The 12,086-nt window shown below is 54.2% G+C and overlaps 1 protein-coding gene across 1 annotated transcript in view; it reads left to right on the top strand.

The window, feature by feature from the left end:
* The window catches only part of EEPD1 (endonuclease/exonuclease/phosphatase family domain containing 1), a 109,122-nt gene extending 97,379 nt beyond the window's left edge, over positions 1-11,743 (top strand). Inside the window, exons 5-8 of the mRNA XM_059396579.1 lie at positions 2,290-2,424; positions 4,740-4,878; positions 9,297-9,491; positions 11,034-11,743. Of these exons, the coding sequence (XP_059252562.1) occupies positions 2,290-2,424; positions 4,740-4,878; positions 9,297-9,491; positions 11,034-11,233 (669 nt within the window). The 3' untranslated portion in view covers positions 11,234-11,743. The remainder of the gene's footprint in view (positions 1-2,289; positions 2,425-4,739; positions 4,879-9,296; positions 9,492-11,033) is intronic.
* The last annotated feature ends 343 nt before the right edge of the window (positions 11,744-12,086 follow it).

Genomic DNA, 12,086 nt, shown 5'->3' with positions numbered 1-12,086 from the left:
AGGGACCCAGGCCTGCCTGTTTGTAGTCCTTGCAGAGTCCAGGGGGAGAATCCATGCTGAGCTGATGGCGCCCCTCTCAGGAGCTCACAGCCGGCTGGAGGCACAAGGTGGGAAACCCTGCTCCAGATCAGGGTGGCAAGGCTGTTGGAGAGTGGTGTGCTATTGGAGGGAGACCCGTGTTCAAGCCACTGCAACTTCTCAGCCTCAATTCCTTAATCTCTAAAATGGGAGCAGTTTTTCCTTCCTTCCGCCAGTCACTGGGTGGCTGTAGGATTTACTGCAATGCCCCATTAACTGAACACAGGCCAGGCCTGGTGGGGCCCACAGGAGGCAGCAGGCTGGCCGGGCTGTGCCAGCTACAAGTCCATGCACCTGTCTCGGGGAGCGGCTGGCTCATCGGGGCCTTGCTGCCATGGAAGCTGGAGGGCCTCTTGGGGACAAATCTCCCAGTCTCTCAAAAGATGCAAATATCTAGATTTTAATGTGAAATTTCCTGACTTTTAAATATGGACAGATAAGCAAAAATGTTTCTAAATGCTGTTGAACAAATTGTATCTGCAAGTCTCACACGTTCCACTTCTACCTGGACAACCATGGGCAAGTGGCCGCAGCAAACCCCGTTTCCCGAATGCCTAAAATGGCATCAGGCGCCTCTGTTCGGGTCTCCAGTCCTCGCCCTATAGCCAGAGGGGCGTCTCCGTAGATAAGAAAACGGAGCTCAATTTGCCCCAAGGTCTTCCGGTGGCGACATGGTGGGGTCAGGCCCGCACCCAGCTGTCGCTCTGGTTCTAACGGGATCTCCCGCTGCCCCTGAAGGGGCTGGGCCAGTTCTTCCCGAGCCAGGGGCTGCCTGGGTCCAGGGGATCGGGAGAGCCTCCCAGAAACGCCCCGTGCTCACACAGGTGAGCAAGTGTGAAGGGCGGACCGAACAGGCAGGTGCCTGGCTGGCCGGGTTTTTCGGGCAGGGGCTAGGGCACACGGGGAGCCACAGGAGCGTCTGAAGTGGGGCTGAGCACCTGCGTCCTACCTTGTTGGGGGATCAGTACATGGGAAGACGACCCTCCACAGCAGAAGGGGAAAATCCCACTTCCGTCACTATATACCCGAGGAGACACATTGAGAAAAACAGAGGGCTCCGTGCCCCCACGGCGGAGTGACGCAGGTGGCCCTGAGATCCGGGTCATCCAGTTCTTAAACTAGGGCTCTCTCCAGGGGGCAGGCAGGCCTGCGGTTCTAAATCTCAACCTGCACAGTTTGCAGAACACGGTTGCCCATTGATGCTTTCCCTCCTCACCTCGAGTCGGGCTAGTGGAGGTGCAAGCCCAGCAAAGCATGGCGCTGGGACCGTGCGGTGCCGGGGACTCAGCAGAGGCCACTTAAGCTGTTCAGGGTCGCTGCCTCTCCTTCAGCAGTAAGTGTTGCTGGCCTCTCCAGTGATGCCACAGATCCTACTGCCCATCTCCAATCTCCTCCAGCTGCTGGGGTGGAGTGGGGAGAGGAAGCTTTTCCCTCTTTCCAGAAGGGATAGCGGCGAGAAGCTGGCAGACTGACAATGGCCCATCTGTAGCCAGAGAGGGTGGTGGTTAGCACCAGGACCCAGGACATTCCTGCCACCCCCTCGCTGACCCTCACAGGCCTCCATCCCGGGGCTGCAGGCTCCTGTGTGGGCCCCGTCCACCCGCAGAATGCCCTTGACAGATTCTGAATCGCGGGGACTGCTAGCGCTGACCGCCATCTGCCCAGCAGGTATTTATGGAGGATCCAGGAGGTGCCGGGTACTGGTGATGGGCAGCTGCAGCTCATCAGTAAGCAAAGCCCGGCCTTCGGAGTCTTCTGCTTCATTCTCAACATTGCTGTTTACCAGCTGTGGGATTTTAGGGTAGTTACTTAACCTCTCTGAGCAGCTGAGTCCCTGCCTGGTGGAGAGGGGTATGAGTGTCCATCTCATGGGTTGTGATGATTAGGAAGATGACTCTCTGCTTAATCAGGGCTTCCCCTCCTTTCACTCCCCAAAAGATAAGAGCCCCCGCCCCCCTCTCCTGCCCCAGCTACACCTAAAACAAATTGGCAGCATGGGAAATCTGGGGCAGCAGGCAGGAAGGAACATGCTGTGGCTTTTGGCGTATGCTTGTGTTTCAGAAGCGGTCCCTGCACATATGATCTCAGGACCCAGTGCAGAGTCCCCCTGCCTCCTCCCTGCTTCCCCGCCTCTCTCCCCAGGTTGGGGCTGAGCCCTTCCAGGAAGGAGACTGGTCTCCAAACTAAGTGATGCCTTCTCTTCTCCTGCAGGGGGCTGGGTTCTCTGGATTCCTGTGGGATACCACGGCCGGTGTGGAGCTGAGAGACGCCAGCTCGCAGGAAAATTCGCCTGGTAATGGGCATGGGAAGCCGCTGGGGCCCAGCCCGTACCTTGCACGGTTCAAGGTACCATTTGTGTTGCTGTGAAGGTCTACTTCTAAAATGGGGTTGGGGTGGGGGGGTGGTCCCATTCTAAACTGTGATCCAGAGCAGCCTCATCTACTCTGTCCCACGGTCAGGTCAGCACATACTCTTGGGGTTTCCTTGGCTGATGAACCTGTCCAGGGCAGGAATGAAGAGGATTCTGGGGGACTCTGACAACTCTGGCATCTGGACAGGAAGGAGAACAGGCGGCTGGCTCCCAAACCTAATACACATCAGAATCACCTGGGGAGATTTTCTTAAAATCAGGGATTCCTGGGGCACCTGGGGGGGCTCAGTCAGTTAAGCAGCTGCCTTTGGGCTCAGGTCATAATCCCAGGGTCCTGGGATTGAGCCCCACATCAGGCTCCCTGCTCAGTAGAGAACCTGCCTTTCCCTCTCCCTCTCCCTCTGTCTGCTGCTCTGCCTACTTGTGCTCTCTGTCCATCCCTCTGTCAAATAAATAAAATCCTTAAAAAAATTCAGGGGTTCCTGGACCCCACCCCAAACACACGGAATTTCTGGGTTAGGGCCCGGGATGGCCCATTTTTCAAAGACAACTTTAGGGCTTCTTCATCCCTCTGACATTTAGAAATCACTGGATTAGAGGACAGCACCCTTGTCTGGGGACCCCTTCTCCTGACTATGGGGAAGGGGCTCACCTTCAAGGGGTCACTGGGTTCAGAGGGGATTCTAAAGGAGCTTCTGGGCTGTGGGGTCAGGGAGAACAGGGGGAGCAGCAGGGAGACTGATCTGAGGGCTCTCTCTGATACCCCCCCGCCCCCATCCCTGGGGGGTGTACCTGAACAGCGAACACTCAGGAGGGAGAAGAGGCTGGCAGGTCGGCACTCAGCTGACCTGAGCCCCATGGCACTTCCAGTGAAATCACAGGGCAGGGCGGGAGTGGGCCCCCAGCACAGAGCCTAGCAAGCCACTGCTGGGTGTTTGAGCTCCCCCCTCCTTCTGTGTGCTCCAGAGGGGCTCTGGAGCCTGCGCATTCCCTCCAGCCACAGCGTGGTGTCTGGCAGCCCCTGGCTGGGGAGGCCCATGTTTGGGGCACCGCGTTGGCTCTGGTGGGGGTCTAGCCCTACTCTTGCTCCTGGCTGCAAGGCTGTTGGGGTTCTGTGTGTGCCCACACACCTGGGGCGTCTGCAGGTTGTGCTTAGGAGACTGAGGTGGAAAATCAGCCACTTACCATATTTAGGTCCCCCTCACACCACACTGGGTTTCTCATTTACGTAAAGTGGTGATGCTTGCTCTGACCTGACAAGGCCACAGCCGGACCAACCAGTGTCTCTCACAGGCTGGCTGCTTCTAGTGGCCAACGAGAAAATGCTACCGTGTCCTCATTTGCTGGCGCAGATCCTCCAAAGTGCGTAGACAGGCCTTCAGCCCCCCGCCAGGCTGGATTTCCCAGCCTGTGGCCTCGTGGTGGTTCCTCTGTGGTCAGAGCCACCGCTGCTGACAGCGGTCCAGGCTGGGGGAGGGGGGGCGGTGGGCAAACCAGGGTCACATGTGTAAGATGAAACTGGCAGGCTCCACTTCCCGGGGGCTCCCCCTACACCCCCTTCCTCCCCGGCAGTGTTTCGTGTTTGTTGCCACGACAAACGGGAGGGCGGGATTGCCAAAGCCTGAGCAGCTGAGCAGCGCCGCGTACTCAGGAGACCGGCTCTGAGGGCGTGTGCCTGCACCTGCCCGCCGTGGCACGCACCCCGGGGGTGCAGACTGGGCATAGCCTGTGCTGCCGAGGCTCGGCCGCCTTCCCCATTTGACACATCTGAAATCCGGTGAACGTGAGCATCAGGGCAGAGCAGTCTCTGGAGGGAAGAGAAGGCAGAGGGGTGGATGGGCTGGCTGGGGAAGGAAGTGGGTCCCAGAAGAGGGTCCTGGCAGAGGGACCTCAGCCTGTCCTAGAGGGTAAGAACCCAGTCTTGGTTAACAACCAGCTGCTGGAACTGCCGCCGCCTCCTTCTCTGTCGTTGCTTAGAAGGAAAAAAACAAAACCCCAAACCTGATATTTCCAGATGTTCCTGGTTTTCCAGACCCTCAGCTGGAGTAGGGGATGTGCTATGGTGGGGGTGGGGGGTGGACTGACAGAACAAGATAGGTTTCGGTCCTCCGGGTGCCTCAGAAAAAAAATCCAACCCTGGACCACCTTAACCCTTGGGGTGTAAGCCAGCCTGGGCTGCGTTCACCGTTGTTGGCATGGTGCGAGAAGCTGTTGGTAAGTGGGGAGCCACGAACATGGGCAGCAGGGACGTCTAAGCCTGTGCCTGCTGCTTTGTCTCCCCTCGCCTCAGGTGGGAAGCAACGACTTGACCCTTGTGAACCTTCACCTGTCAGCCTTGATCCTGCCGGGGAGTGAGAATCCGAGCAGGAATCACAGTGACAGCCACCGCTTGGCCAGCTTTGTGCAGACCTTGCAGGAAACCCTGAAAGGTAGGAAACACTCTTTCTCTGTGACTGGGCCCACGGCTCCCACTTCTGAAGGGCAGGCACCGAGTGGCCTCTTCCAAGCATCTCTCCCACCCCTTAGGCTGACCCAGCTATTGGCAGTGGTGTATCTTGAGGGCACAGAAGACCACCATCCCTGGGCAGGGTGACATCTGTCTCGGTGGGTCTACCACACATGTACTGTGGTATCAGCTTTGGGGTCCTTCTAACCTCCCTTTGATGGAAAGATTGTGGGGGGAGGATACCTTCCCTCGTGACCCGTCCTCCTGGTTCAGCTGCCCCTGTGGGGGTGCCACCTGCAGATTCACACGTGCTCGTCTTGTGAGAGAGAGACCATGGGTGACAGGGGACCGGGAAAGTACTGATGAGCACCTGTAGGCTTTTTCTTCCTCGTGGGGTGCAGGTGACCCTGAAGGAGCCCTGGTGCTCTCAGGAAATCTGCTTGTTCATCTTTGCTCCTTCGTAGTGGTAGGACCTGGATGAGCCCCCCACACCACTTGAAGCCTGTCTGGTCGGGGGATGGCCGGTGCCCCCCTCCCCGGGATGCCTGGTGGGCACGGTGACTGTCTATGGATGAACCAGGCACATAGTAGGGGCTCAGCAGGCAGGAACTGACTCAGAAAATACCAGAACACTGAGAAGAGCAGAGCTTCGGGAGGAAGTCGGTTCTCTGGGTCCAGGCTCTGGCCCAGCCTTACAGAAAGTTCTTGTGTGCAGGGTTTACCGGGAAGGAAGCGTTGTCACTGCTGCGAAGACTGGGCTGTTGTCAGCTTGGTGGGGTTCTTCAGAGCCCTGCCCTTCTCTAGGTGAGGGTTTCTGGCTGGAGGTCTGGAATTCTCTTCCATGCTCGCCGATATTCTCTAGTTTTCTAAGCCTATTGCATGCTAGATCAGCCCCTCACATGGGTGATTCATGAGCATCCGGCTATAAAAATAATTAGGTCGGGGCGCCTGGGTGGCTCAGTGGGTTAAAGCCTCTGCCTTCAGCTCAGGTCATGATCCCAGGGTCCTGGGATGGAGCCCACATTGGGCTCTCTGCTCAGCAGGGAGCCTGCTTCCTCCTCTCTCTCTGCCTGACTCTCTACCTACTTGTGATCTCTCTCTGTGAAATCAATAAAGAAAATCTTTTTAAAAAATAATTAGGTCCTATTATAAATTTGCATCTTAAAAAGGTGTCTTGGTTATAGTAAAGTATATCTGACATGACAGTGACCTTCTTCACCATTTTTAAGTGTACGGTTCCGTGGTGTTAAATTCATTTACATGGTCTTACAACCACGCCCTCCATCCGTCTGCAGAACATTTTCTTCTTTCCAAACTGAAACTCTGTGTCCATTCAGCACCAACTCCCCGCTGCCCCCATCCTCAGTCCCTGGCGACCGCCCTTCTCCTTCCTGGCTCTGAATTCGGCTACACCAGGTACCTCTGCTAAGTTGGAATTGGGCAATGTTTGTCCTTTTCTGGCTGGCTTCGCTTACATTAGGTCTTTATGGTTCGTCCATGGTGTAGTCCGTGTCAGAGTTTCCTTCCTTTTTCAGGCCGGATACTATTTATTCTGTTGTCTGTCTACTGAATTTCGTTTATCCACTCGCTGGCTGATGGATGGATCCCTGGGCAGCTTCAATCTTTTGGCTGTTGTGAGGAATGCTGCTCTGAGCATTGATGGACAACTTACATTTGAACCAGGATATGCCGTGGCCAACATTCTATTTAGGAGTTTGGGGGGCTAAAAAAAAAAAAAAAGCTTAAGCCAAGATACCCCATCCAAGAAGCAACCCTATGGGAAATTGTTTACACACAGCTGGTTTCTAACCTATTAAAAAGGATGACCTGATGGCTTTTAAAATCTGTGGACGTTTCTGTCCTTCTCCACCTCAAGCCCTTCTTTGCCTGTATGTAGGAGTAGAAAGCAGAAATTCCGGTTCATAACTTCTCTGGTAACGTCTCACTGCTTCTTTCTGACACTTAGGAGTACGCAGGTCATTGTACCAAATTGCCAAGGGGACTGTTGACCTACAGCCTGGCTCACCTTGGCTTGTCCAGGTATGGACGGTGACTCCTGTTCCCTGCGCCCTTGTGTTTCTAACTGATAACCAGTGAACAGGTGACACAGCAGACCCAGGGGTTCTGGAAGCCCTCCAGCCTGCCCCAGGTGCAAGGACAAATCCATTATTTGCGGAGGTGGCAGAGCTAAAACAAAGACGAAGCTTTTTTATTCCACATCCTTGCATCAGAGCAAACAGAAGCGATTTGATTAGCAAACGCTGGGCCTTTCTGCCTTTGTCTGGAATGTGTGTCTGGGTTGACATGAGCATGTATGCCAGGCCTCTGTTGGCGTGTTCTTCTTTCAGGGCCTCACTCTGTGAGCCCTGGGGCTCACTCTGTGAACTCCGCTAGACTGAAACACAGTGCGTGGTAATGCCTGGCGTCTGGGTTGGACCATCCCTCAGTGGGGACCAGCTCCTGCTGTTGCCCCTGGCATTCTGCATATCTGTCACTATCTGAGGAAATTGGCCCCAGGCATTCTTCCCTCACTCCTGAGAACCAAGGAGCCCACCCCTGGGGATCCCAGGCAGATGGTGTTTTGGGGGGTTCAGGCCTCCTCTTCTCAGAGGCAAGGACCATGTTGATGTCCTCAGTGCCACCAATTTAAAGGAAAGCAGAGAAGTCGTGGGGGACCCAGATGTGCCCCTTCAGAAAAGGAGCTGTTATTTTCATTCTTGAAGTTACACAGAGCTGGGTTTTTTGACCTTTGACACCAGCATCTCGCCTGGTTTCAGAATTGCCTTTTTGGCCCAGACGTCTTCAGGTGTGCCTCCCAATGAAAACTTCCCATTGTATGGAATGTTCTGCTTCCGTTCTCTTAACCTTCAGTTTTTCTTATCATTTAGTAAATACAGCATCGTTCTTTCCTTTCAAAGAGTCCGTCTGCATTCTGGGGTTTTCCTCACGCCTCATTCACGAGTTCATTGCACACGTGTTTATCAACCGTCTGCCAGGCAGCAGGCCCGTTCCAGGCATGGGGGATTTTGTGAGGAGGACCACCCATGTCCCTGTGGCTCTGCTGTTCTAGCGCTTTGTGAACAGCCGGGGACTTGAGGGCTGGTCTGATGCACTGGAGCGAGCCATTCAGCGTCTCAGAGACTAGCTCCTTACCTATGGAGAGGGGCCTGCACCAGGTGAGGGCTCTTGGATAGGTCTGACCAGTCGGGTAGGCGTTCTGAAGTCTGCTTTCCTGTTGAGGTTGGCCCTGATTTCTCAAGACAGCGAGAGCTTGCCCTGCTCTGGGCACCAAGGTTGTTGAGTTCTGGCGTTGGAGGTACCGTCACACAGTGGGGCGGAGGGAGAGTCTTACTTCCCCTTGGCCTCCTTCGGTAGTGGGGTGACCACTGCAGTGCCCAAGTGCCCTCTGCTGGTGACTTGTGTTATTTCACTTCAGATTTCTTTGCTTCTAGCCATTATTGCTGCAACATATTGGCGTTCAAGAAAAAAATTTGTTGAGTGTCTCAGATACCTTTGGCTCTCATTCATGAACTGCTTTCCTCAAAGCCTCCCTTGCTAGTTAGGACGGGAACCCTGCTCCCCACAATAATGTGTCTTCCCTGAGGGAACCTGAAGACAGGAAGGGATGGTTAGGCCAAGATAATGGGAATCCAAGAGCCTAGCTGGGGTCCAGTGTCTTCTCGGAATGTCTGCTCCATCTAGGAAGTACTTTGTGATGACTCCACTTACTCTAGTGTACATCAAACAATGGTAGAGATGTTGAAAATACTCTAAAGAGAAAACATTTCCACTCTGGCCCTGTATTCGTCGGTTAGGGCCACCATAACAAAATATAGCAGTCTGGGTGGCTTAGACAATAGAAATGTATTTCCTCACAGTCCCGGAGGCTGGAAGTCTGAGAACAAGGTGTGGGCAGGGGTGGTTTCTCCTGAGGCCTCTCTCCTTGACATGTAGATGGCCACCATCTTCTGTCTTTGCACGGTGTTCCCCACCGTGCCCAAGGAGCGTTTGTCAAGCTCTTATGAAATATCCAGTCAAGACCCTCAGGCTTTTTCTGCCATGAAATTTGGATCACATGAGCTGGAACAGGGGTGATCTCTGCATCCTCCAGCTCCCCTTTTCCAGATGTGTTACTAATCTGCTCTAAAGTCTTGTGAGCATGTTGGGAGTTTGTGTTGTTGTTGTTGTTTTTGTTTTCAGTTTTTGGTTTTCGGTTTTTTTTGGTTTGTTGGTTGCACAAGGTATTTAGAAAAAATGGAAGAATGAGAACCAGATAGATGCACTCCTGACCCCGCAGAGTCCAATCAGAGAATCGAGATCCCACTTTGTGGGCTGTGATCAGTTTTGTTTCGACCTCCCAGCACCTCTTAAATGCCTGCTTCTCCTTCTTTCCACCTGCAGGAGAAAAAGACATGATTGTTTTAGGGGACTTCGGCCAGGGTCCTGAGAGCAGTGACTGTGATATCTTGAGGAAAGAAAAATTCTACCACCTAGTCCCTGCCCACACCTTCACCAACATCAGCACCAAGAATCCCCAAGGCTCGAAGTCTCTAGACAACATCTGGATCAGTAAAAGCTTAAAGAAGGTCTTCACAGGTAAAGCAGAAGTCCCTCAGTCTTTCTCCTGCTCAGAAATGTAAGAGAGACTTGTCCAAACTGATCGTGCCAGATCCTTTGGTTTGGTTTGATGACTCTGGTCAGGAGTTCTCCTATGTTCTCTGTGGGTGATTTACAGGATTATATATAGTTTAGGCTCCTCTGTAACCATCATTCAAACAGCCACTCTGAGGAGTGAAGGGGGGCCATGAAAAATGGTGAAAAGGCATTCACTGATCTTCAGCAGGGGCAAACCTGGGTAGAGGCCAGCAGAGTACCAGTTCTGAGAGGAGCCCATACCTTACTCTAATTTTAAGGACACTTGGTCATTTAGCAAACATTCCTCAAGCCTCCTCATATTCAGGCGCTTTATTGTGGCCTGTGGTTTCCCAAAGTGCTATCGGTGCCCCAACGAGCTGCCGTTGAGGACAAGCGGAGACGTCTCAGAGCATTGTGGTAGGATGCTGGACCTGGACCTCATGAGGACTGGGGTGTGGTGGGTAATCTCAGCGCAGCAAAGCAGCCCCAGGAACCCCCAAACCAGTAGCCTGCTGAGCTGACTGTGGGCCAGCAAATATTAGTCAGAAACAGGGCAGTGACAGACAGTGTCTTCTGATGAACAGCAGGAACTGTGGTTCTCCATCCTGCCTGGCCGCTTTGCTAAGTCCCAGCACGTTATCCATATTCTACTTCAGTGAGACATTTAAAATCTGTGAAAGCGCCCGTTCTGGAGTTGGCCTGGGAGCACCTCGTGGGCAGCCAGCACTGAGCTCCTCAGCAGAATTTCCAGTCCAGGCTGCATCACCAGCTTCTTGCACCTCTCTCTGGGTGCTGGTTTCCGTTGGACTGTGTTGGGGGCGGGTCTGCAGGTAAAGGAATGGGTCTCAGGAGGATTGGCTATCATCCAACTCTGTGAGACACGGTTTGTGGAAAGGCGCTGCTCGCCAAAGGCTGGCCCAAGGCTGCCTCAGGATGCCCAGGATGCCGGAAGGGCATGCTCTCATCAAAAGAGAACACAGGGCCAGAAGAAGTTAGAAATGATTTCATCGGTCTCCTTGCTGCGAAATTCTAGAAACTCAGGTGCGGGGAGGAGTGAAAGAACTGAATAGGCAATTTGTAGGACTTCTTTAGAAAAAATGTCACTGTGTACATGAGAAGACACTCACACATCACTCATCGTCAGGGAAATGCAAATCAAAACCACGATGAGATATCATGTCTCTGAGAGACATTTGACCCTGCGTCAGAAATTTATTCTTGTTGCTCAGATCAGAAGAGGTGTATGGTGAGGAGGAGGTCAACCATAGGCCGGTGGGTATGGCAGTGAGTGGGAGGCCAGCCTCCGGGGGACTTCGGTGCCTACACAGTAAGCCCTCGCTTGTCCAGATCACATTGGCCGAAACCTGTTGTTTGCACCGGCAAGCTGAGGGGTATTGACAGGGCATCCTGGCTCCCAGCTGCAGCAGAGGTCTCCACCCGCCGGTCCGTGGCCCCAGCCAACCCCAGGCCTGATCCCGGGGTCTCTCTTCCCTCCCCCTCCAGGTCACTGGGCTGTAGTGAGAGAAGGCCTCACGAACCCTTGGATTCCCGATAACTGGTCCTGGGGCGGAGTGGCTTCTGAGCACTGCCCCGTGCTCGCTGAGTTCTATGCTGAAAAGGATTGGAACAAGAAGGAAGGCCCTCGGAACGGCAACGGGGTCACCTTGGAGCGAAGTGAAGCCAACGTTAAGCACGAGCGATGACGGCACCCAGACGTCTCTCCACCTCTGAGTCTGGAGGGCCCCAGGCAGGGGAATCCACCCTTCCAGGTGAAGACGCGGAGCCAGAACTGCGTCATGGTCTTGGGCCTGACAACACTAGCCCCTGGGCCTCGACCTGCCTGCCTTCTCTGTGGACGTTCTTGGACCTCTCATGGGGCAGATCCCATCAGAAGCACAGTGGGGGACCGAGGTGTCTTATAATCTGGGGCTGTCGTCTACTCCCACAGACGCAGGCTGGCCAGCCGCCGCCCCTGGGTGGCGGCGTGCACAGAACCGTGACAGGGCTGTTGGGGCTGGAGAGGGTGGTCTCAACCTGCTAGGCCGGGTCTGAGTTGTGCCAGAAGCGCTTGTCTCTGACTAATGACTGGTCCATGACGCTCTGGCTGCCGATTGTATAAAGCTTTTAACTGTGACTGAGCTGAGCACTCTTCTCAGATATTTTGAGTGGTGATTTTTAGTTTTGTTTTGAAAAAATAAACAGAGATGAACGTGCCTGGTTGCAGTGAGCGTCCAGGGGGTGGGCCCCCCACCTACGGGTGTTCTGTGCCCAGTTCTGGCACCTCTGTGAGGCTGTGGTCCAGGCAACGGCTCATTTACACCCCCTACTTTGCGGAGATGCCTCCCACACCCCTGTCACCCCCCTGAGTTTACTATAAAATCTTCCTATGACCTTCTCCCTCCCAGCCTGTTCTCTGTCTTCTGACCCCTGAGCGCCATTTGTGTCTCTGGCCGTTCAGTGTCGGTTCCCTGCACTGGGCAAGAATCCCAGAAGGATCCTATTTCCTCCCTCCCTCCCTCCCCACCCACTTCAATTTTCAGTCCGGTTCCTAGCCCA

The sequence above is a fragment of the Mustela nigripes genome, chromosome 4, assembly GCF_022355385.1.
Source record: "Mustela nigripes isolate SB6536 chromosome 4, MUSNIG.SB6536, whole genome shotgun sequence".
NCBI classification, from domain to species: Eukaryota; Metazoa; Chordata; class Mammalia; order Carnivora; family Mustelidae; genus Mustela; species Mustela nigripes.
This window is presented reverse-complemented; position numbering and strand designations above follow the sequence as displayed.